General features: G+C 48.8%; 1 protein-coding gene across 1 annotated transcript; it reads left to right on the forward strand.

Annotated features, from left to right (window-relative positions):
* Positions 1-121: 121 nt before the first annotated feature.
* On the forward strand, positions 122-795 carry LOC111658737 (spectrin beta chain, non-erythrocytic 1-like; the record flags this gene model as incomplete). The annotated part of the gene is made up of 2 exons (XM_023411383.1): positions 122-205; positions 517-795. Coding segments are annotated over exons 1-2 (351 nt in total), but the record flags the coding sequence as incomplete, so codon positions are not given.
* Positions 796-910: the final 115 nt, after the last annotated feature.

Below are 910 nucleotides of genomic sequence, written 5' to 3' on the forward strand. Positions count from 1 at the left end.
ACATAAAAAGTTGCAGTAGTAGCAACATTAGCAGCAGCGGTAGCTACTGCTATAAACAGCAGAGGCTAGTAATAACAACAGTGGTATCAATAACAGTAATAATGTCTGTCTCCAGCTCTGGGTTGAGGAGAGGATGGCTCTGGCCACATCAACCGACCACGGACACAACCTGCAGACTGTACAGCTGCTCATCAAGAAGAACCAGGTACACACACACACACACACACACACTCACTTACCTGGTTCTATGAAAGTAAAGGACATAATAATAATAATAATAATAATAATAAAGGCAGAATGCCCTTTATCTCACAGAATCTGTATTTACAGCTCATTAAATCTTGTTAAGCTTCATCACTCATTGAACAAGAATCATGCAAAACATGAATCATGACAAATGATACGTCTGATGGAAGGAAAGTGAAGGAACAGATGTTTAAAAGTAGCAGTAGTTGAGTTTCGCAGCATCACGCAGCCTCCTCTCTAAACCCTCTCTTTGACCTTTGACCCTCACAGACCCTGCAGAAGGAAATCCAGGGCCATCAGCCTCGCTTCGACGACATCTTCGAGCGCAGTCAGCACATCCTGAGGGAGGACAGCCCGACGTCCGACCTGATTCGCCAGCGGCTCGACGAGCTCCAGTCGCTATGGGAACAGATCAGGAAGGAGACGGAGAAGCGTCACAGCCGGCTCAGCGAGGCCCACGAGGCCCAGCAGTACTACTTCGACGCCGCCGAGGCCGAGGCCTGGATGAGCGAACAGGAGCTGTACATGATGTCAGAGGAGAAGGCCAAGGTGAGGGAGGGGTCATGGGGCAGGATGGTGAGGGGAAACAGCAGCTGGGGGTGGTTGGGTAGTTAGAAGGAGCAGTTTGTGTTAGACGTTTTCTAAATTCCTAAAGAAGCAGCAG

The sequence above is a fragment of the Seriola lalandi genome, unplaced genomic scaffold, assembly GCF_002814215.2.
Source record: "Seriola lalandi dorsalis isolate HSWRI2012SDOR001 ecotype SW California unplaced genomic scaffold, Sedor1 jcf7180001980302, whole genome shotgun sequence".
NCBI classification, from domain to species: Eukaryota; Metazoa; Chordata; class Actinopteri; order Carangiformes; family Carangidae; genus Seriola; species Seriola lalandi.